General features: G+C 48.6%; 1 protein-coding gene across 1 annotated transcript in view; it reads left to right on the plus strand.

Moving 5' to 3' along the window:
• LOC142284916 (3 beta-hydroxysteroid dehydrogenase type 7-like) overlaps window positions 1-23,739 on the plus strand; it is a 91,500-nt gene that overhangs the window by 16,346 nt on the left and 51,415 nt on the right. Inside the window, exon 4 of the mRNA XM_075333241.1 lies at window positions 8,945-9,100. Within this exon, the coding sequence (XP_075189356.1) occupies window positions 8,945-9,100 (156 nt within the window). The remainder of the gene's footprint in view (window positions 1-8,944; window positions 9,101-23,739) is intronic.

Below are 23,739 nucleotides of genomic sequence, written 5' to 3' on the forward strand. Positions count from 1 at the left end.
TTTGAGTGCACTTCTGCTGCGCAAAGGGACTAAAAGTGCACGTAATCCGCACGTGATTGTATTCAGGGTCGGTCTGGCCCGCCGGGGTACCGGGGAATCCCCCGGTAGGCCTCGGGCCCTCAGTGGGCCCCTGTGCCTTAATTAGTGCGGAGCTGTGTACAGCGCCGCGGGGCCGCCGGTTTTTCAGGGCCGACGTTATGTGCGGCAGACTGGGCAGGGCCCCCACGCTCTGAGGGCCCCCCAGCCTTTCAATCGCAAACTGCAGCTATAGCACAAGTTCTGTACTATCACTGCAATTTTTGCGTGTGCAGAAGGACCTGCGGTGACATCAGACAGTCATGTGACTCACCGTAGGTCCTGCACCGCGGAAGTCCCAGGCCAGTACATATCCGGTGTACAGGCCTGGAGACCGCGCACTATTCAAATGTACGTGCATCCTTCAGACGCGCGTACATTTGAACAGTGCGGCCGGTGTCAGGGCTGAGGCGGAGGAGCTGCTCAGCCCCGCACCGACACAGCGGCCGTCATCACACTGCTGCCGGAGCAGCAGAGGAGAGGCAGGGCTGCAGGTAAGCGCTCAGAAGGAGCCGAAGGAAAAAAAAAAATCATTCTCACCTGTTCTTCTCTGTTCCCGCGGTGCTCCAGACCGCAAAACACAGACCCCCTCAGTGACCCGTCCGATGCACGGAGCCGCCGCTGCAGGCTAACTTCATTGCTTTACTGCAGTTAAATGCTTTACGGCGCCGCAAAGCATTTAACTGCAGTAAAGCCATGATGGCATCCTGCGGCGGCGGCTCCGTGCACCGGACGAGATCATGGAGGTGTCCATGAGCCTGCGGACTGGTAAGGTAAGGACAGCGCAGAAACGGAGGACAGGTGATAATAACGTGTGTGTGTGTGTGTGTGTGTGTGTGTGTGTGTGTGTGTAAACAACGACATAATAGGGGACAAGAAGGGAGGCCCATTGCTACAATACACAAGGCTGGGGGGCCCATTGCTACAGTACACAAGGCTGGGGGGCCCATTGCTACAGTACACAAGGCTGGGGGGCCCATTGCTACAGTACACAAGGCGGGGGGGCCCATTGCTACAGTACACAAGGCTGGGGGGCCCATTGCTACCCCCAGTGTCAGTGTCATTATCCTGTACCCGGAGTGTCATTATCCTGTACCCCAGTGTCAGTGATATTATCCTGTACTCCCAGTGTCATTATCCTGTACCCCCCCAGTGTCATTATCCTGTACCCCCAGTGTCATTATCCTGTACCCCCAGTGTCATTATCCTGCACCCCCAGTGTCATTATTCTGTACCCCAGTGTCAGTGTCATTATCCTGTACCCCCAGTGTCATTATCCTGTACCCCCAGTGTCAGTGTCATTAACCTGTACCCCCAGTGTCATTAACCTGTACCCCCAGTGTCAGTGTTATTATCCTGTACCCCCAGTGTCATTGTCATTATCCTGTACCCCCAGTGTCATTATCCTGTACCCCCAGTGTCATTATCCTGTACCCCCAGTGTCATTATCCTGTACCCCCAGTGTCAGTGTTATTATCTTAGGCTATATGTAATTACTCTTCAGGGGGCCTCTATATGTGTTGATCGTACAGGAGGAGCTTCCATATAAATACTGTATATGTAAAAAAAAAAAAAGCCTGATCTGTCTATAGAGCAGTGTTGTTAGAATACACAGGACTAGTAAAGGGTTAATTCAACATGTAAAACTAGTTTAGAAACTATAGTGAAGACAAATATTCACCAGAGTCTCCAAATGGAAAAGTGTATTGGGTGGTAATGCTTCACACCTCCACATACTGACTCTTAGGGGTACTTTGCACACTACAACATCGCAAGTCGATGCTTGCGATGCCGAGTGCGATAGTCCCCGCCCCCGTCGCAGCTGCGATATCTTGTGATTGCTGCCGTAGCGAACATTATCGCTACGGCAGCTTCACATGCACTCGCCTGCCCTGCGACGTCGCTCTGGCCGGCGACCCGCCTCCTTCCTAAGGGGGCGGGTCGTGCGGCGTCACAGCAACATCACACGGCAGGCGGCCAATAGGAGCGGAGGGGCGGAGATGAGCGGGACAAACATCCCGCCCACCTCCTTTCTTCTGCATTGCAGCCGGGACTCAGGTAGGAGATGTTCCTCGCTCCAGCGGCTTCACACACAGCGATGTGTGCTGCCTGCTGGAACGAGGAACAACATCGTACTGTTGCTGCATCGGCATTATGGAAATGTCGGAGCCTGCACCGATCATACGATAACGATGCTTTTGCGCTCGTTAATCGTATCAAAAAGGTTTTACACACTACGATATCGACAGCGACGCCGGATGTGCGTCACTTTCGATTTGACCCCACCAACATCGCACCTGCAATATCGTAGTGTGCAAAGTACCCCTTAGGGTATGTGTCCACGATCAGGACTCCCCACAGCGGGTCCTGACCTGCGGAGCCGCGCGTCTCCTCTGCAGGAGACCGCAGCTGTCAGTACCCACAATCGGGCTTCAGTGCGCTGCGGTATTTCACTTGTGTTCTCCCTACGGAGGAGCATGCGATTACGCAGCAAACAATTGACATGCTGCGGTCTAGAAAGAAGATCCGCAGGTCAGTGTTTGCTGCGGAAAAAAGAATATCATTGGGCACGGGATTTCTAGAAATCTATCCACTCTGCTTGTACTTACCGCAGCGTTTTGGATGCAGCTGAACCATGCTACAGCCAACATGCTGCAAACACAGATCGTGGACGGCTGGGCATGCACTCTATATGGTGGATAGATGTCGGCAGAGGGGGATTAATGTTAGTAATCTTTTCCATGTGAAGATGCTGGATAACATTCTGCTTCTCTTTGAATATATATTTTGGCTGATGGATTTGGTGGTTTTCCTAGGACAAGGAATGTCCGTGTGCAAGAAAAACTGCGAATGACTGTAATAACAGATTCCATTATTAACTACAATAAATTAGAGGCTACAAGAAATCCTGTGCTATCTGCAGGCACAGGACAGGGCTCTTCTGCGCACTGTAGAGTTTGCTAAAAGGCGCACGTTATACTGAGAGAAGCCGAAAATGTACAAGTAATAAAAAACATTCATAGTAGCCATAGTGTGGGCCCCTAGAGGCAATTTCCCTGGTAGGCCCCTCACACCCCAGTCCGACCCTGATTGTATCAATAAAGTTTGGTCAAAACCAAATACCAGGAAGTATGAAAAACAAAACCGCTTTATTTAACCTCATAACGACAGCCGTACGACTTAAAGCGGCGGCAAAACAGGGTACTTATTCTGTTCCGCCGCTTTAAAGCGGCGGCCCGAAAAAACCCTGTAGCGCCCCCCAGCAACCGAAAATCTCGGGGGTTTCATGAATCGGGGTGTTTTTTTTGGACCCCGATCATATGATCGGCGGTATACACTGTATACCGACGAACACATGAAAAAAAAAGAAATGGCCGGTAAAACTGATTTCTTTTTCATCTGACATGATCAAACATGTCAGATGAGAAAGAAATCTAAACCCCTAGTGCCCCCAAAGCCCCCGATACCGGAGAGTCCCCCCACCACCCCTACCCCCCCTCCGGAGCACTCAAAATGGCGCCGAAGCGCACAGAAAACTCCCGCCGCCGCCGGCTCTGCAGTCATTTCCCTCCGATCTGAAATGATCAAACATTTCAGATCGGAGGGAAATGTCCTCCCCCTGACCCCTCCTCCGGTACACCGGAGATCTCTGGTCCCCGGAGCCCCCTCCGGTCTCCAGAGCCGCCTCCCCCCTCCCCCCTCCGGAGCGTGGAAGATGGCGGCGCGCGGCCGCATTCATTCTGCTCTTTCTGCCGCATGTGACACGTCACATGCGACAGAAAGGTGTCCCGCTAGGTCACCCCCCGTCACCCCCCCCCCCCCCCCAGCCCCCGGTCATACGTTACCTGTCTGGTGATCCGTCCCGCGATCACGCCGCCTCCTTCTTGAATGCTGGCGGCGCATGCGCAGACAGCGGCTGTCAGCTGGATCCCTGGGACGCTGACGTCGCTGCTGCACAGGCTGCTCCACTGTGGACCGGGGGAGAGTGAGTGCAGTAATCAGCAGTCTCTCCATGTGAGGAGTGTGGTCCTCACATGGAGAGGCTGCTGTTCCAGAAAATGGGGGGTACGTTCTGTGAGCGTGCCCCTCATATTCTGGAATGAGGTTACTGCAGGTCACTCTGCCTTAAGTTGGACCGGGGCAGTGTGAGTGCAGTAATTCTCAGATTACTGCGCCCACACTGCTCATGGAGAGCTTGCTCTTCCAGAAAATGGGGGATACGTTCCCTGAACGTGCCCTCCATATTCTAGAAGATCCAGAGTTGGCGTGGGACCTCCAAAATGGATTACAGCGACCGGAATTTCTTTATTTTCAATAAATTGGGGAAATAGGAATGTTTCGGGGAGTGTTTTTTCAAATAAATTTTTTTTTGTCTTTATTTTTTCTATTACTTACTGGGTTAGTGATGTCGGGTATCTGTTCAGATGCCGTGACATCACTAACCCCAGGGCTTGATGCCAGGTGACATTACAGCTGGTATCAACCCCATATATTACCCCGTCTGCCACCGCACCAGGGCGCGGGATGAGCTGGGGCGAAGCGCCAGTATTGGCGCATCTAATGGATGCGCCACTTCTGGGGCGGCTGCGGCCTGCTATTTTTAGGCTGGGAAGAGTCCAATAACCATGGCTCTTCCCACCCTGAGAATACCAGACCCCAGCTGTCCGCTTCACCTTGGCTGGTGATCTAATTTGGGGGGGACCCCACGTTTTTTTTTTTTTTTAAAAAAACGCCTGGGGAGCCCTCCAAATTGATCACCAGACAAGGTGAAGCTGTCAGCTGTGGTTTGCAGGCTACAGCTGTCTGCTTTACCCTAGCTGGCTATCAAAAATAGGGGGGACCCTACGTCGTTTATTTTAATTATTAATTTTTTGGGGGGCTAAATACAAGGCTAGGCACCCTTTAGTGCCACATGAAAGGCACTAAAGGGCGCCAGCTTAGAATATGCAGGGGGTGGGACGTTATATATGTTTGACATCTATCCATTCATCCATTGTAGCATTTTAGGCTGTGCGCCCATAATCTGGATTTGCAGCGTTTTGGGCGCAGAGTGTGTCCATAGTGTGTCCCTGTGTCCATAGTGCTGCGTTGTGCAGTAGAAGCACAGTGGAAGGATTTTTAGAAATCCCATGCCCAATGTGCTTGCCCAATGTGCTTCTTTTCTCCGCAGCATAAACCGACCTGTGGCGCAGCTTCCCGAGCCTCAGCATGTCAATTTATGCTGCGGAGATGAGTGTTCTCTGCAGGTAGCATAGAGCTCCACAGCGGCCTGAACCCAAATCGTGGGCATGGGCAGCTGCGTTCTCCCGTGGACAACACTCACATCTCTGCAGGAGGCTGACACTGTGTACTAGACGCCGTGTCGCTGGATCATGGCCACATAGCCTAAAAGTGAGACATTTGTTGCTACAGCAACATTTTTGTGAAGTACCTGTGGATTCAAAATGCTTACTATACTCCTGAATAAAATCCAGTTTCTAAAATGGGGTCACTTGTGGGGGGTTTCTAATGTATAGGTACCCAAGGGGCCCTGCAAATGTGACATGGTGCCCGCAATTTATTTCAACTTTTCCAGAATTCAAATGGTGCTCCTTCCATTCCAAGCCCTCCCATTTATCCAAACAGAGGTTTTTGGCCACATGTGGGGTATCCCTGTGCTCATAAGACATTGGATAATAACCTGTTGGGTCCACGGTTTGTTGTTGTCTCTTGAAAAAGTGAGAAATTTGATGCTGAAGCAACATTTTTGTGAAAAAAATGAAAATTTTCAATATGGCAACCTAAGCTTATCAAATTCTGTGAAGTATTCGGTGATTCAAACTGCTCACTATACACCTAGATAAAAGCCTTGAGGTGTCTTGTTTCCAGAATGGGGTCACTTGTGGGGGACCTCCACTGCTTAGGCACCTCAGGGGCTCTCCAAATGCAACCTGGCGTCCGCTATTGATTCCAGCCAATTTTGCAGTCAAATGGCACTCCTTCCCTTCCGAGCCCTGCCATGCGCCCAAACAGTTGATTTCCACCACATATAAGGTATCGCCAAACTCAGGAGAAATTGCACAATAAATGTTATGCTGAATTTTTTCCTTTTACTCTTGTAAAAAAAAAGCTACCTGGTTGAAATAACAATTTTGTGGTAAAATTTTTTTTTTTTTTTTTTTTTCATGGTTCAACGTTATAAAATTCTGTGAAGCACCTGGGGGTTCAGGGTACTCACCAAACATCTAGATAAATTCCTTGAGGGGCCTAGTTTCCAAAATGGGGTCACTTGTGCGGGGTTTCTGCTGTTTAGGTACCTTAGGGGTCTTCCAAATGTGACATGGTGCCCGCAATCTTTTTCAGCCAAATTTCCTTTCCAAAATTCAAATATTGCTCCTTTCGTTCCAAGCCCTCCCATTTGTCCAAACAAAGGTTTCAGACCACATGTGAGGTATCACCGCGCTCATAAAAAAGTGGTTAACAAACTTTGAGGTCAAATTTTTGGAATTACCTCTTGAAAAAGTGAGAAAATTGATGCTAAAGCAACATTTGAGAAAATTATTAAAATTTTCAATATGACAACGTAACGTTAACAAAATCTGTGAAGTACCTGTGGATCTAAAATGCTCACTATACCCCTAGATAGAAGCCTTGAGGGGTCTAGTTTCTAAAATTGTGTCACTTGTGAGGGGTTTCTTCTGTTTAGGTACCTTAGCGGACCTGTAAATGCAACATGGTGCCCGCAATCTATTTCAGCCAAATTTGCTTTCCAAAATTCAAATATTGCTCCTTCTGTTCCGAGCCCTCCCATTTGTCCAAACAGAGGTTTCTGACCACATGTGGGGTATCGGCGCACTCATAAGAAAGTGGGGAACAAGTTTTGGGGTCCATTTTGTTGTGCTATTTCTTCTAAAAGTGAATAAATTTGGGTTAGAGCAACATTTTTAGGTAATATTTAATTTTTGCTTTTTTTAATTCCACATTGCTTTTGTTCATGTGAAGCACCTGAAGGGTTAATAAACTTCTCGAATGTGGTTTTGAGTACTTTGGGGGGTGCAGTTTTTAGAATGGTGTCACTTTTGGGTATTTTCTGTCATCTAGGCCTATTGAAGTCACTTCAAATGTGATGTGGTCCCTAAAAAAATGGTTTTGTAAATTTTGATGTAAAAATGAGAAATCGCAGATAAACTTTGAACCCCTCTAACTTCCTAACAAAAAAAAATTTGTTTCCAAAATTGTGCTGATGTAAAGTAGACATGTGGGAAATGTTATTTATTAACTATTTTCTGTCACAGAAATCTCTGGTTTAACGATATAAAAATTCAAAAGTTGAAAATTGCTAAATTTTCAAAATTTTTGCCAATATTCAATTTTTTTCCATAAATAAACGCAAAAAATATTGTCCTAAATTTGGTACTAACATTAAGTCCAATATGTGACGAAAAAACAGTCTCAGAATCACCGGGATCCGTTGAAGCGTTCCAGAGTTATAACCTCATGAAGTGACACTGGTCAGAATTGCAAAATTTGGTCTGGTCATTAAGGTGAAAATTAGCTCCGTCACTAAAGGGTTAAACAACAACAAAAGACAAAACTGATCCAAATTAAGAAAATAATAGATGGTTACTTTAAAGTGTGAAGATTCACTAGTTTATCAAACAGAATGAACCATGTGATACATTTTGCTCATGTGTAGACTGTCCAGTCTCCATATACAATGTCTCAATTAGATCAGATTAGTAAAACCTACCCCATTGTATTGATTGTCCAGATTATCAGTCACATTGCTCATCTGAACTGTCCATGTGTTTGTAGTATAATACGAGAATACAGTGGAACCTGGCTTAACGAGTAACCCACTCAACGAAATTTCTCTTAACAAGCAAAGCTTTCTGTAAATTTGTAACCCGGTTTACGAGAAAGCCTTGCTGTGCGAGCAAAATACTCACCTCATACACTTCCAGTTTCGTCCATCCACCGCGCTCTGACCCGCATTTGCAGTCCACACAAACACACACAAGCACGCACAAACTCACACGCACGTGCACGCACACACATACAGTATTATGCTCACCTTACCTTCCGTTCCACCGCCGGGCTCATGGTTCTTGTAGTTCCCGGGTACATCGCGACGTGCTCGCGGCGAACTAAAAGTACCATGAGGCCGGCAGTGGAACGGAAGGTAAGGTGAGCATAATATGTGTACCTTCCGTTTCATCGTCGGCCTCCTGGGTCCTGTAGTTCGCCGCTCCGCTCCACTCCAGGCTGTGCATTGGCATCTATAGCGACAAAGCAGGAACTTCCTGTCACCGCTACTCAAAGGCAGCGCGCTGGCCAATCAGAGGCAAGCGGCTCTGCCTTTGATGTCAGCGCGCTGGCTGGAAGTTCCTCCCTCGTTGTTATGGTAACCCGATACACGGCCCGCACCGGAGAACAGCAAGTCTCAGGCAGGAGACCGGCGATGGAATGGAAGGTAAGGTGAGCATAATATGTGCGTGTGTTTGTGTGGGTTTGTGTGTGTTTGTGCGTGTTTGTGCATGTGTGATATGACACAATAGGGGACCAGGATGGGACATTTAACAAGTTGTGGAACGAATTGTCTGCATTGCAATGATTTCCTATGGGAAATCTTGCTTTGCTGAACAAGTAACTTGGTTAACAAGCACACTCCCAGAACGGATTGTTCTCCTTAACCAAGGTTCCACTGTATACTATTCATTGATCTGCATGCTACAACTGTGGTATAGGCTCTTTTGACCTCGTGATGTTATGTCCTCAGTGTAATGGGAAATATCATTCTCGGTGTCATTGACTTTGTCCCTGTTGTATTCCTGTTGTCCTGGATTCTTTTTCACCTTCTACTTCACTGTCTTTTATTTCAAATTTGTAGAGTCTACCACCATTACCCTTATTAAAGGAGACCTTACGGATGTTAACCAGATTTTGTCAGCTGTTAAAGGCGTAGATGTTGTGATACACACTGCTGCCCTTGTGGACTATTTGGATATTTTTCCTTTTAAGAAACTAGAAGCTATAAATGTTGGAGGTAAGTTGATCATTTGATATTATTAACCCCTTTACCCCCTCCCCCAGCTATTTAGTGTTGTTTGGTTTGTTTTTTTTTGTTTTTTTCTCCTCCTTTTTCTTCCAAGAGCCATAACTTTTTTATTTTTTCCGTCAACATTGCCATACGAGGGCTTGTTGTGGGATGAGTTGTACTTTTGTTTGAAAAAAAAAAAGTAACAAGACTTCAGCTTACCATAGGCAACTGCGCTCCAGGACTTGCAGGTACTCGTGGTCCTCCCGGCCGGCCAGGCTGGTATATAGCTGAGAAGGAGTGAAGAGTGGACCCAGCACCACAATCCAGTATATTAAAATATCAAAGATGTATTAGATATTTAAAATCCAACGGATCCAAAACTTGAGAGAGCACGCATAGGGGCACCTTACACGTTTCGGACAATAAATAAAAAGTCTTTAGTCATAGGTCACTATACATACATTAGACACATTTTAAATACTCAAAGGCAAACTCCCAAATGAGCACAAGAGGGCAAGAAACGCCCATCCTCTGCAATGGGGGCAGGGTGAACACTAGCACTAGATGCTATCACTGAGGGGCCTGTGCCTGCGGACTGCAAGAAACAGCTGGAGGCACCGCAGGAATGGAGGACAGGTGAGAATCTTTTGTGTGTAAACGACGGCACCGTGCACCGCCGTATAAGACGACCCCCGACTTCTGAGAAGATTTTAAGGGGTTAAAAAGTCGTCTTATACGCTGGAAAATATGGTATACTTTTTACGTTTATCTAAGGCTAGTTTCACACTTGCGCTATTTTGACGCAAACGGAATCCGTCACTAATGTAGTACAGTTCATATATTTACAGTGGAAGCGCGTTACTATGGCGCGCGTGTGTGTCATGCAGTACCCGCTTGTGTCCACATGATGTCGCGCTTCCACTGTAAATAAATGAACTGTACTACATTACTGACGGATTCCGTTTGCGTCAAAATAGCGCAAGTGTGAGTGAGCCCTTAATGATGGAAAAAAAAATCATATATATGTGTAATAGGGTCATGACGCACGGTGTAAAGTGAAAGTGACTCAGTTGCCCTTAGCAACCAATCAGATTCCAATTTTCATTTCTCACAAACTCTTTGGAAGATGAAATGTGGAATCTGATTGGTTGCTAAGGGCAACTGAGTCAGTTTCACTTCACACCATGTTTCATGACCTTATTACACATACTGTCCACCTACTTTTGGACCTGTGTGTGATATATAATTTTGTAGTAGTTTACGTTTTTGACACCATTTTCCGACACCCGTAGCATTCTCATTTCTTCGGCGCTCCATTGGGAGACCCAGACGATTGGGTGTATAGCACTGCCTCCGGAGGCCACACAAAGCATTACACTAAAAAGTGTAAGGCCCCTCCCCTTCTGGCTATACACCCCCAGTGGGATCACTGGCTCACCAGTTTTCTGCTTTGTGCGAAGGAGGTCAGACATCCACGCATAGCTCCACTGTTTAGTCAGCAGCAGCTGCTGACTATGTCGGATGGAAGAAAAGAGGGCCCATACTAGGGCCCCCAGCATGCTCCCTTCTCACCCCACTTTATGTCGGCGGTGTTTGTTAAGGTTGAGGTACCCATTGCGGGTACGGAGGCTGGAGCCCACATGCTGCTTTCCTTCCCCATCCCCCTGAGGGGCTCTGAGGAAGTGGGATCTTACCGGCCCCCAAGCCCTGAGGCCGGGCTCCATCCACAGACCCATGGAACCTGCTGGATGCGGAGCTGTGTACCGTTCAGGGACAAGGCCCTGCGACATTAAGGTACTCTGTGTCCCCGTATGTACAGGCCGCGCACACTCCAGGCTTGCTGGGTGTGCTAGTGCGCCGGGGACAGTAGCGCTGAGCGCTGGGGTTACAGTCACTACAGTTTTCTGAGTGACTTTATGTGTTGGGGACTGCCGCGCCGGCCGCCCCTAGAGCGGCGGCGCGGCTGCGACTTGTAGTGCGCCGGGGACTTAGCGACGACCGTGCTTTTACGACGGCGTCGCTTATAAATTTAGTCCCCGGCTTCTGCGGCCTTGCTCCGCTTCGTTCCCGCCCCCACCCTGTCAATCAGGGCAAGGGAGAGACGCTGTACGATTCATCAGCGCCGAGGGCTGGAGTCTTATTTACATGCTCCAGCCCTCTCACTGAGCACAGTGGGACGCAGGCTTCCCGCTCTTTGTCTGCACACGCCCAGGGCCCGCCCCTCTCCATAGGACGCCGGCAGCCATTCCTACATGCAGTCTGGCTGGAGAACGGACACAGGCTCTGGGAGACCCAGACAAGGGATTTCTGGCGACCACACACCCGCGTTAAGCGGGCGGTAAGCAGCACTTAAGTGCTGGCCCCACTAGTGCCACAGTGTTATATTTGTGTACTTTTTCTCTGTACCATATATATATATATTTTGCACTGTAAGGTCGCTTCTTGGCTGTATACCCCAATTGCTCTGAGGAGAAGACAACATGTCATCTGCAAAACGCAAGGGTGCCAAGACACAGGCTGTGAGCGCTGCTTGTGCCGCTTGTGGGGCTGATCTACCGACAGGTTACAATGACCCCCATTGTGTGCAATGTTCGGTCCCTGTGCCACTTCGTCAGCCGGAGTCTATGGTGGTAGTGGCCCAGGCAGAGTCGCCGGTGAACCCTGTCCCGGTGACGGGGACAGAGTTTGCAGTTTTTGCTGACAGGATGTCTGTCACTATGACAAAAATCCTAGAGACCTTGCAGGCCAGGCCAGTTACTCAGTCCATGGACACTGCTGCGGCAATGTTCCCCGGTCCCCCTCAGTTGGAGTTAATCCGGGCTTCAAGGGGGTCCCAGGCATCTCAGCCTGACGGCTCTGATTCAGATGACAGTCCCAGGCAGCCTAAGCGTGCTCGCTGGGAGAGACCCTCCACGTCATCACGCGGATCAGGGTCTCAGCGGGAAGAGTCTCTACATGATGAGACAGAGGAGGGGGATCAGGAGTCTAATCCTGAAACCGCTCTCAATCTGGATACTCCTGATGGTGACGCCATGGTAAATGACCTTATAGGGGCCATCAATAGTCTATTGGAAATTTCTCCCCCTGCCCCTTCTGCAGAGGAGGCAGCGGCACAGCAGGAGAAGTTCCATTTCAGGTATCCCAAGCCTAAACTGAGTACTTTTCTGGACCACGCTGACTTCAGAGAATCAGTCCAGAAACACCATGCTTACCCAGATAAGCGTTTCTCCAAACGTCTTAAGGATACACGTTATCCCTTTCCCCCTGACGTGGTCAAACGCTGGACCCAGTGTCCAAAGGTGGACCCCCCAATCTCCAGGCTTGCAGCTAGATCCATAGTTGCAGTGGAAGATGGGGCTTCACTTAAAGATGCCAATGACAGACAGATGGACCTTTGGTTAAAGTCTGTCTATGAAGCTATCGGCGCGTCGTTTGCTCCAGCATTCGCGGCCGTGTGGGCACTCCAAGCTATTTCAGCTGGCCTGGCACAGGTGGACTCTATCATATGTCCAGCAGTGCCGCGAGTAGCGTCCCTAACCTCGCAAATGTCTGCGTTTGCGACTTACGCTATCAACGCTGTCCTGGACTCTGCAAGCCGTACCTCAATTGCGTCTGCCAACTCTGTTGTCTTGCGCAGAGCCTTGTGGTTAAAGGAATGGAAAGCGGATTCTGCTTCCAAAAAATGTTTAACCAGCTTGCCACTATCTGTAGATAGACTGTTTGGTGAACAATTGGCTGAAATCATTAAGCAATCCAAGGGTAAGGACTCCTCCTTACCCCAGCCCAGATCAAGCAAACCTCAACAGAGGAAGTGGCAGTCGAGGTTTCGGTCCTTTCGAGGCTCCAGCAAGACCCAATTCTCCTCGTCCAAAGGGACTCAGAAGGAGCAAAGGAGCTCAGATTCCTGGCGGGCTCATTCACGCCCCAAGAAAGCAACCGGAGGAACCGCTTCCAAGGCGGCTGCCTCATGACTTTCGGCCTCATCCCTCCGCATCCTCGGTCGGTGGCAGGCTCTCCCGCTTTTGCGACATTTGGCTGCCACAGGTCAAAGACCGGTGGGTAACAGACATTTTGTCTCACGGGTACAGGATAGAATTCAGTTCTCGTCCTCCGCCTCGGTTCTTCAGAACCTCCCCACATCCCGACCGAGCAGATGCCCTTCTGCAAGCGGTGTGCTCACTAAAAGCAGAAGGAGTGGTGATCCCTGTTCCTCTGCAGGAACAAGGGCAAGGTTTTTACTCCAATCTCTTCGTGGTTCCAAAAAAGGACGGCTCGTTTCGTCCTGTTCTGGACCTAAAGCTCCTCAACAAGCATGTGAACGCCAGGCGGTTCCGGATGGAATCCCTCCGCTCCGTCATTGCCTCAATGTCTCAAGGAGATTTTCTTGCATCAATAGACATCAAGGATGCTTATCTCCACGTGCCGATTGCTACAGAGCACCAACGTTTTCTACGTTTCGTGATAGGAGACGACCATCTCCAGTTCGTAGCTCTGCCATTCGGTCTGGCGACAGCCCCACGGGTTTTCACCAAGGTCATGGCGGCAGTGGTAGCAGTCTTGCATTCTCAGGGACATTCGGTGATCCCTTACTTAGACGATCTACTTGTCAAAGCACCCTCTCAAGAGGCATGCCAACACAGCCTGAATGTTGCGCTGGAGACTCTCCAGACTTTCGGGTGGATCATCAACTTTTCAAAGTCCAACCTGGCACCGACTCAATCACTAACGTATCTTGGCATGGAGTTTCATACTCTCTCAGCGATAGTGAAGCTTCCGCTGGACAAGCAGCGGTCACTACAGACAGGGGTGCAGTCTCTCCTGCAGGGTCAGTCGTACCCCTTAAGGCGCCTCATGCACTTCCTTGGGAAGATGGTGGCAGCAATGGAGGCAGTCCCGTTCGCGCAGTTTCATCTGCGCCCACTTCAATGGGACATTCTCCGCCAATGGGACGGGAAGACAACTTCCCTAGACAGGAAAGTCTCCCTTTCTCAGACGGCCAAGGACTCTCTGCAATGGTGGCCTCTTCCCACCTCATTATCGCAGGGAAGATCATTCCTGCCCCCATCCTGGGCAGTGGTCACGACAGACGCGAGTCTGTCAGGGTGGGGAGCAGTTTTTCTCCACCACAGGGCTCAAGGGACGTGGACTCAGTAGGAGTCCACACTTCAGATCAATGTTCTGGAAATCAGGGCAGTGTATCTTGCCCTATTAGCCTTCCAGCAGTGGCTGGAAGGAAAGCAGATCCGAATTCAGTCGGACAACTCCACAGCGGTGGCATACATCAACCACCAAGGAGGGACACGCAGTCCGCAAGCCTTCCAGGAAGTCAGGCGGATTCTGATGTGGGTGGAGGAAAGAGCATCCACCATATCAGCAGTTCACATCCCGGGCGTAGAAAACTGGGAAGCAGACTTCCTCAGTCGCCAGGGCATGGACGCAGGGGAATGGTCCCTTCACCCGGACGTGTTTCAGGAAATCTGCCGCCGCTGGGGGGTGCCGGACGTCGACCTAATGGCGTCTCGGCACAACAACAAGGTCCCGACCTTCATAGCGCGGTCTCGCGATCAAAGAGCTCTAGCGGCAGACGCCTTAGTGCAAGATTGGTCGCAGTTCCGGCTCCCTTATGTGTTTCCACCTCTGGCACTCCTGCCCAGAGTGTTACGCAAGATCAGATCCGATTGCGGCCGCGTCATACTCGTCGCCCCAGACTGGCCGAGGAGGTCGTGGTACCCGGATCTGTGGCATCTCACGGTCGGCCAACCGTGGGCACTACCAGACCGTCCAGACTTACTGTCCCAAGGGCCGTTTTTCCATCGGAATTCTGCGGCCCTGAACCTGACTGTGTGGCCATTGAGTCCTGGATCCTAGCGTCTTCAGGCTTACCCCAAGGGGTCGTGGCCACCATGAGACAGGCTAGGAAGTCCACTTCTGCTAAGATCTACCACAGGACGTGGAAGATTTTCTTATCCTGGTGCTCTGCACAAGGAGTATCCCCCTGGCCATTCGCGTTACCTGTCTTTCTTTCCTTCCTGCAATCTGGGTTGGAAAAGGGCTTGTCGCTCGGCTCCCTTAAAGGGCAAGTCTCGGCACTATCCGTGTTTTTTCAGAAGCGTCTAGCGCGACTTTCTAAGGTGCGCACGTTCCTGCAGGGGGTGTGTCATATCGTACCTCCGTACAGGCGGCCGTTAGATCCGTGGGATCTAAACAAGGTCCTTGTTGCTCTCCAGAAGCCGCCTTTCGAGCCCCTGAGGGATGTGTCACTTTCTCGACTCTCACAGAAAGTGGCTTTTCTGGTAGCGGTCACGTCTCTTCGGAGAGTGTCTGAACTAGCAGCGCTGTCATGCAAAGCTCCTTTCCTGGTGTTCCACCAGGACAAGGTAGTGCTGCGCCCCATTCAGGAGTTTCTCCCTAAGGTGGTATCCTCTTTTCACCTTAATCAGGATATCTCCTTGCCTTCCTTTTATCCGTATGCAGTTCATCGGTATGAAAAGGATCTACATTTGTTGGATTTGGTGAGAGCACTCAGAATCTACATTTCCCGCACGGCGCCCCTGCGCCGCTCGGATGCACTCTTTGTCCTTGTCGCTGGTAAGCGCAAAGGGTCGCAGGCTTCTAAGGCCACCCTGGCTCGATGGATCGAAGAACCAATTCTTGAAGCCTACCGTTCTGCTGGGCTTCCGGTTCCATCAGGGCTGAAGGCCCATTCTACCAGAGCCGTGGGTGCGTCCTGGGCATTACGACACCAGGCTACGGCTCAACAGGTGTGCCAGGCAGCTACCTGGTCGAGTCTGCACACTTTCACCAAACATTATCAGGTGCATACCTATGCTTCGGCGGACGCCAGCCTAGGTAGAAGAGTCCTGCAGGCGGCAGTTGCCTCCCCGTAGGGGAGGGCTGTCTTCGCAGCTCTAACATGAGGTATTTCTTTACCCACCCAGGGACAGCTTTTGGACGTCCCAATCGTCTGGGTCTCCCAATGGAGCGCCGAAGAAGAAGGGAATTTTGTTACTTACCGTAAATTCCTTTTCTTCTAGCTCCTATTGGGAGACCCAGCACCCGCCCTGTTGTCCTTCGGGATTTTTGGTTGTTTTTCGGGTACACATGTTGTTCATGTTGAACGGTTTTCAGTTCTCCGACGTTACTTCGGAGTGAATTTGTTTAAACCAGTTATTGGCTTTCCTCCTTCTTGCTTTTGCACTAAAACTGGTGAGCCAGTGATCCCACTGGGGGTGTATAGCCAGAAGGGGAGGGGCCTTACACTTTTTAGTGTAATGCTTTGTGTGGCCTCCGGAGGCAGTGCTATACACCCAATCGTCTGGGTCTCCCAATAGGAGCTAGAAGAAAAGGAATTTACGGTAAGTAACAAAATTCCCTTCTTTTCAGGATCTAGGGCTCAGTGACTGCTTACTTTTTGCATTTTGAGCTGACGTTTTTAATTCTACCATTTTTGCGTAGACGCACTGTTTTGATCACCTGTTGTTAAATTTAATACAATGTTGTGGCGACCAAAAAAAATAAATGTAATTTTTTTTTTTTTTTAATTTCTCTACCTCGTTTCAGGGGCTGGTTTGTCTGTCCCGTCGTGATGCTTTGTTTCAGGGAGGGGATAGAGGATACGGTCACTGTCAGACAATGCCCCCTGATGACAGATTGTTAGAGAATCCCAATGCATGCTGGGAGACTCAAACTATTCGTCATCAGTAGTTAGTGTAGCTAAAGAACTGTAGGTAATTTTTAATACAAGTATATTAGAAAATAGCTTAGATTTATAGCATCAAATAGATGGGGATTTTAATGAAATTACTCTTTGCTTTCAGACTAAAGCGGGCTTTACACACTAAGACATCGCTTAAGTGATCTCGTTGGGGTCACGGAATTTGTGACGCACATCCGGTCACTTTAGTGATGCCGTTGCGTGTGACACCTATGAGCGATTTTTGCATCATCGCAAAAACGTGCAAAATTGCTCATCGGTGACATGGGGGACCATTCTCAAATATCGTTACTGCAGCAGTAACAAAGTTGTTCCTCGCTCCTGCGGCAGCACACATCGCTCCGTGTGACACCGCAGGAACAAGGAACCTCACCTTACCTGCGTCCCGGCCACAATGCGGAAGGAAGGAGGTGGGTGGGATGTTACGTCCCGCTCATCTCCGCCCCTCCGCTTCTATTGTGCGGCGGTTCAGTGACGCTGCTGTGACGTCGCTGTGACGCTGAACGAACCTCCCCCTTAGAAAGGAGGCGGTTCGCCGGTCCCAGCGACGTCGCAGGGAAGGTATATCCGTGTGACAGGTCCGAGCGATGTTGTGCGACACGGGCAACGATTGGCCCGTGTCGCACAAACGATGGGGGCGGGTACGCATGCTGGCGATATCTGTACCGATATCGCAGTGTGTAAAGCGGCCTAAACCCTTAAGTTAAATTGACTTTGGGCGCTAATAAAGTGGTTCCAATTGATTAACACTGAAGTACAATGCTATTAAGCACTATACGAAAACATAATGTGTTACTTATTACAACACAGACTAAATTACATTTTCAGTTTATGAATCTTCATTTGACACAGCTACTGATATTCTCTAACAATTGCAAGCACAGTACAGTGCAAAGGTTTTAGTAAGGTGTAGAAAAATGCTACAAAGTAAAAATGTGTTTTTTTACAAAAAAAATACAAGTTTATTTTTAACAATTCACAAAATGCAGAGTGAATGAACAAACTTGAAATCTAAAACAAATCAGTATTTGGTGTGACCAACACTTTACCCTAAAGGTACCGTCACACTAAGCAACTTACCAGCGATCCCAACAACGATAGGGATCGCTGGTAAGTTGCTAGGAGGTTGCTGGTGAGATGTCACACTGCAACGCTCCAGCGATCCCACCAGCAACCTGACCTGGCAGGGATCGCTGGAGCGTCGCTACACAAGTTGCTGGTGAGCTCACCAGCAACCAGTGACAAGCCCCCAGCGCTGCGTGGAAGATGCTGCGCTTGGTAACTAAGGTAAATATCGGGTAACAAACCCGATATTTACCTTGGTTACCACCGCACGTGCAGAGAGCAGGGAGCAGCGCACACTGAGCGCTGGCTCCTTGCTCTCCTAGTTACAGCACACATCTGGTTAATTAACCCGATGTGTGCTGCAGCTACATGTGCACAGAGCAGGGAGCAGCGCACACTGCTTAGCGCTGGCTCCTTGCTCTCCTAGTTACAGCACACATCGGGTTAATTAACCCGATGTGTGCTGCAGCTACATGTGCACAGAGCAGGAGCCGGCAGCACAGGCAGTGAGAGCGGCGGAGGCTGGTATCAAAGGTAAATATCGGGTAACCAAGGACAGGGCTTCTTGGTTACCCGATGTTTACATTGGTTACCAGCCTCCGCAGAAGCCGGCTCCTGCTGCCTGCACATTAGTTGTTGCTGTCTCGCTGTCACACACAGCGATCTGTGCTTCACAGCGGGACAGCAACAACTAAAAAATGGCCCAGGACATTCAGCAACAACCAACGACCTCACAGCAGGGGCCAGGTTGTTGCTGGATGTCACACACAGCAACATCGCTAGCAACGTCACAAAAGTTGTTCGTTAGCAGCGATGTTGCTAGCGATGTTGCTTAGTGTGACGGGGCCTTTACTACAGCATAAATTCTTTGTTACACTTGGACGCAGTTATCAAAGGATGTTGGCAGTGAGATTGTTCCAAACATCTTGGAGAATTAACCACAGATCTTCTGAGGACGTAGCTTGTAAAAATCGTTCTTTCTTTTTATGTAATCCACACAGTGATAATGTTGATCAGGGCTCTGTGGGGGTGATATCATCACTTCAGGAATTCTTGTTTTTATTTACACTAAAGATGGTTCTTAATGACATTGGCTGTATGTTTTGAGTCCTTGTTCTGCTGCAGAATAAATTTGGAGCCAATCAGGTGGTGATCTGTTGTTATTGCATGATGGAGAAGTATCTATCTTTATTTCTCAGTATTGAAGACACCATTAAAGGAGTTGTCCGACATAAATTCAAATATTGTTTTTTAAGCTAATCTGTGCTGTATTGTCATATAAAACACCCCTACATATTTTTTATGAATTGAATAATCCCTTTACTCTCTGCAGCTCTTTGTTTACCTGTAGCTCAACCAAACATGACATTTTCCTGCGCCAAACTCAGTCAGATCTGGCACCACCGGCCTCACTGTCCAGCCCCGCCCTCTGCACATTCATTGGCTGTCAGTATTCTGCCCCAGCACTGACCTCTCATCACTCCAACATTGGAAATAACAGCTCCACATAGGGCATTGCAGGCCCCACCACATAGGGCTCTGCAGCCCCCCCCCCATGTCGCTCTGCAGTCCCCCACACACCACCGTTTAGGCAATACATAAATACTTCCCTTCCCCAGTCCCCGCCGCTGCTGCTCGTTTACCCGCTGTCTGCTCTGTCCATATCAGCACAGTAGTGATGTCACCGCTGTACTGAACTGTCAGAGCAGACAGTGGGACAATGATGAGAAGCAGCGCAGCGTTGCCTCTCATCATTGCTGTGAAGTGTATCGGCATCTGTGATGCCGATACATTTGAAGTGAGATCCTGAGCGGGGGAGGTTCTGGCGGTGACACTGTGGGCAGCTGCCTCCAGGCCCCTCCCCCAGGTCACAGGCCCCACAACAGTGGCAGGGGAGAGAAGGAATGTGGGGAGAATGTGTGCAAGGGGGCGGGGACTCCGGCGCACTGTACCTGCCCAGCAAGGTGGCTACATTACATCTCCAGTGATGCCCGTCTACATGGAGAGCATAAGCTCCTGCCCTGTCATCATGACCTCATAGGAAGCGGCAAAATCACGGCAGGAGCCGTCACATGACTGCTCTTAGCCGGGGGAGAGGGGCTGACAGCAGGGCAGATAAGTAATCACTCTACTTACCTGCCCCAATGTAGCCCAATAGTGCAATAAACAAAACTTCGCAAAATAAGCCGGATAACCCCTTTAATTTTGACCAAATCCCCAACTCCATTTGCTGAAATGCAGCCCCAAACTTGTCAGGACCCTCCACCTGTCTTCAGATACACTTTCTTATACCTCTTTCCAGTCCTTTGTCAAATAAACCGCCTTCTGTTGCAGCCAAATATGTCAAATTTTCTTATCAGTCCAAAGCACCTGCTATTTTTCTGTACCCCACTTGCTATGTTTTCATGCATAAGGCTGGGGCCACACGGGGCACTACTGCGATGCTCGCATGACTCTGCTCGTGCTGGCAGCACAGCAGGAGCCGAGTGTCTTACGAGTGTGCCTGCATCTGAGGTCCGATCATGTGAGCAGACCTCAGCTGTGGGGGGCGGGCCGGCACGGAGGAGGGGAGGGAGGGATTTCTCTCCCTCTCTCCTCCGTAGTTGGCTATTGCCATTCTCGCACTACACTGGCAGTACACCGATGTACCGCGAGTGCAGTGCGATTTTTCTCTCGCCCCATTCACTTTAATGGGTGCGAGAGAAAGAGTCTCACATTACAATCGCAGCATGCTGTGATTTGTTTTCTCGGTCCGATTAGGGCTGAGAAAATAATTGCTCATGTGTGCTGACACACAGGCTAGAATTGGTCCGAGAGGAATGCGATGTTTTATCGCACTCCACTCGCACCGATTTTCTCGCCGTGTGGCTTAGGCCTAACTGAGTCACTTCGCTTTGTTTCCATATGTGACTTTTTGCCATAAATCTTCAATGAAGACCACTTCTGGACAGACTTCTCTGAACAGTAGATGGGTGTAGCTGGATATCTTTCCTTTGGAACAAAGTAAGCATATGTCTTTATTCTGCTGCATTGTCTCCTTGCCCGATCACTGGCTCTACAGTCGTAAACATTACCCATTTCTTTGTGTCCTCAATCTTGAAATGTGGGCAGCTACTTTTCCAGCATGGAATTTACTTCCAAATTTCCAGGACATTGTATGGTACAACATCAGTCAAAGCTACAATTTTCCTTTTCCCTCAAGAAAACAAGCCCTCATACAGCTATATAGACAGAAAAATAAAAAGTGATGGCACTTTGAAGAAGAAGAAGGGGGGGGACTAAAGAATTTGGCTGCAACAGAGTTGCAAAATTTTAGTATAGGGGATGCAAACCATATTTAGACACAAGCAGATTACAAAACGCAATGTTTGACCTTTCAATTTTCTAAATATATTTCTAAAGGTGCTATTGGCATGCAATTCTCACCAGATGTCAGTAACAACCTATATAATCCACGCAGGTAAAGAAATCAAACTATAGCTGTCCATAAATTAAGTTATGTGTAATACTGAAAAATGACATAGAGAAAAAGTATTGAAGATATGTCAGAGTCGCAAAAAGCCATGGAAAGTCATGAAAAGCTGACATCTATAAGAAATTAGAAAGCAATCCTGCCACTTAATTGAAAAATAACACTTTTTGTGCCATAATCCCTAAGTGAAAAACACATAATTTCACTGTAAACCAGTTGTTTCATGGCACATTTCAGATGGGGGAATGAAAATAATTAATCTGAAGAGTTGCCAAAGAGCAAAGATAAGTGCACGGCTGGAGGCTACAGCCTGTAGCTATATGCTTTGGGTGCTGGGCTTCATAATATGGTAGGACCTTTGCCAATTTTTATTTTTTATTTTTTTTTATACCAAGATATAGACCCACAGACAGGGTCTGTGATTGAAAGCTGTCAGACACGCTGCCACTCAAGGTGAGGGCCCTGTCTGACTGCAACCAATCAGACTCTGCTGGGCGGGGAAATCGGTGAATATGTATGAGGCTAATAAGTGGCGCCGGAAGTTAAATGAGTGGCTGTGGAAGCAATTACAGCCATGACTGAGACTCCAAAGGATGCTTTACATGCTGCGACATCGCTAACGATATATCGTCGGGGTTACGGTGTTTGTGACGCACATCCGTCATCGTTAGCGACATCGCAGCGTGTGACAGCTAGGAGCGACGATCAATGATCGCAAAAACGTCAAAAATCGTTGATCGTTGACGCGTCGCTCCTTTTCATAATATCGTTGGTGGTGCATGCCGCTGCTTGTTCATCGTTCCTGCGGCATCACACATGGCTATGTGTGACACTGCAGGAACGACGAACATCTCCTTACCTGCATCCACTGGCAATGAAGAAGGAAGGAGGTGGGCGGCATATTCCGGCCGCTCATCTCCTCCCCTCCTCTTCTATTGGGCGGCCATTTTGTGACGTCGCTGTGATGCTGAACGCACCTCCCCCTTGAAGGAGGGATTGTTCGACGGTCACATGTCTAAAGTCTTTAAATTATTAATGTCTCCACGAATATGTCTCTTCACCAAGGCATCTCTCAGTTGTTACATCGACAGTACTAGTGCCCCAATAGCTTATTGTTCGTGATTCTTTGTCTTGTTCTGGGTGGCATGGCCTTTCTGAAAAAGGCAAGGCTTCACAAGCTATACAATGCACCAAATATACACCAAAAGAGTGTACATTTCTGGCATAAAGTCCAATGATTGTCTAGTCTAAGGTTACTCTAACCATCTTAAAATTAGAGTGATTTGATCAATTTTGTATTTTAAAGCCTGCTTTACACATTGCAATTTCGCATACAATATCATATGCGATTTGCAACGCCCCTATCGTATGTGTGGCACGTTCAATTTGTTGAATGTGCCGCACAAACGATTAATTCCCGTCACACGTACTTACCCGTCCATACGACCTCGATGTGGGTGGTGAACGTCCACTTCCTGGAGTGGGAGGGACGTTCGGCGTCACATCGACGTCACGCGGCAGCCGGCCAATAGAAGCGGAGGGGCGGAGCTGAGCGGGACGTAAACATCTCGTCCACCTCCTTCCTTCCGCATTGTGGGCTGGGAGCCGCCGGACGTAGGTAAGATCTGCTCATCGTTCCCGGGGTGTCACACACTGCGATGTGTGCTACCCCGGGTACGATGAACAACCTGATGTGCAATTCTAGAGACAGGTAAGATGTATATGCGATGAACGTTTTAACATTCAATCACAATCGCACGTACCTGTCACACACTGCAATGTACTTACGATGCCAGATGTGCATCACTTACAACGTGACCCCGCCGACACATTGTAAGATACATTGCAGCGTGTAAAGCGGGCTTTAGACTGCCTAGTTTAAGTTTTGTCTAAAGAATTATACTTGATCACGTCTAAGCATTTTTGCAGCAGAGGTGTTTTTTTTTTCTTAAAGTTACTTAATGCTGCACCCAGATGTGACTTTAAAGTTTATGGTTGAATATTGTAAAGTGTAGATATACAACTTTTTCCAATTCTCTCTATTAGTTTTAATAACAATACCATGTAGACTCTTAATACAATATAACTGAGTTATAACACTAAATTACAGGTATTAAATTCCCAAACACCCCACCCCTCCTCTTCAAATATACAAATTATTATTTATTTTATTTTTTTTGGTCATGATTTTTGGGGACTTTGTTTTGTTTTTGTAAAATCCAAAATGTTCTAGATATTACTTGTTCTCTGTCATACAAGTGTTTAAAGAATATATTTCTTTGTCGCTCCTAATTGGGAGACCCAGACAATTGGGTGTATAGCTACTGCCTCCGGAGGCCACACAAAGTATTACACTTAAAAGTGTAAGGCCCCTCCCCTTCTGGCTATACACCC

The sequence above is a fragment of the Anomaloglossus baeobatrachus genome, chromosome 2 (genome assembly GCF_048569485.1).
Source record: "Anomaloglossus baeobatrachus isolate aAnoBae1 chromosome 2, aAnoBae1.hap1, whole genome shotgun sequence".
Lineage (NCBI taxonomy): Eukaryota > Metazoa > Chordata > Amphibia > Anura > Aromobatidae > Anomaloglossus > Anomaloglossus baeobatrachus.